At 53.3% G+C, this 520-nt stretch overlaps 1 protein-coding gene across 1 annotated transcript; it reads left to right on the forward strand.

Annotated features, from left to right (window-relative positions):
• Positions 1 to 17: 17 nt before the first annotated feature.
• Positions 18 to 509, forward strand: LOC107196615 (spermatogenesis-associated protein 31D3-like; the record flags this gene model as incomplete). Its single annotated transcript, XM_015599418.1, has 1 exon — positions 18 to 509. A coding segment is annotated over one exon (492 nt), but the record flags the coding sequence as incomplete, so codon positions are not given.
• Between the last annotated feature and the right edge of the window lie 11 nt (positions 510 to 520).

The following is a 520-nucleotide window of genomic DNA, read 5'->3' on the forward strand; positions in this document are numbered from 1 at the left end:
TTGTACCTTCTGTCTCTTGCAGCCCCCTGGGCCAGTATCATGATACCAGGCGCTTTCGTCAGCTGTTATGCCCTGACCTCTCTTGTGAGGTCTGTAATAATGTAACCGCTGAGGTCAATCAGCTGCTGTTCCCAGATGGCCTGGAAGATGCTACTCCTTCTGCATCCCCTTTGGCTTCCGGAGATTCTGTGACTAAGTCATCATCCACTTTGTCCTCTGCCTTCTCAGCAGTATCTCCAGGAGACCTAACACCAGCTCCTCTGCCTGAGCCTTTCCCACCGCCGCCCCGAATTCTCTCACCTAACCCAATGACACCCTTAGCCGACTTTCTGTCACCTTCACCACTGGGTCACTCTCTGCCAACAGAGCCTTTTCCTCCCTTGGAATCCGCATTCCCAGCGGCCCATTCCCCACCCCCACTTCTTGCATTTTTCCCTCTCCCACCACATGACACTCTGAGAGTGGATCCTCTTCTCCAAGCAGAGGCCACTTTGACTCTGAATACCATCTTTCTTGACCC

Source organism: Pteropus alecto, unplaced genomic scaffold, assembly GCF_000325575.1.
Source record: "Pteropus alecto unplaced genomic scaffold, ASM32557v1 C17547772, whole genome shotgun sequence".
In the NCBI taxonomy this organism is placed as follows: domain Eukaryota; kingdom Metazoa; phylum Chordata; class Mammalia; order Chiroptera; family Pteropodidae; genus Pteropus; species Pteropus alecto.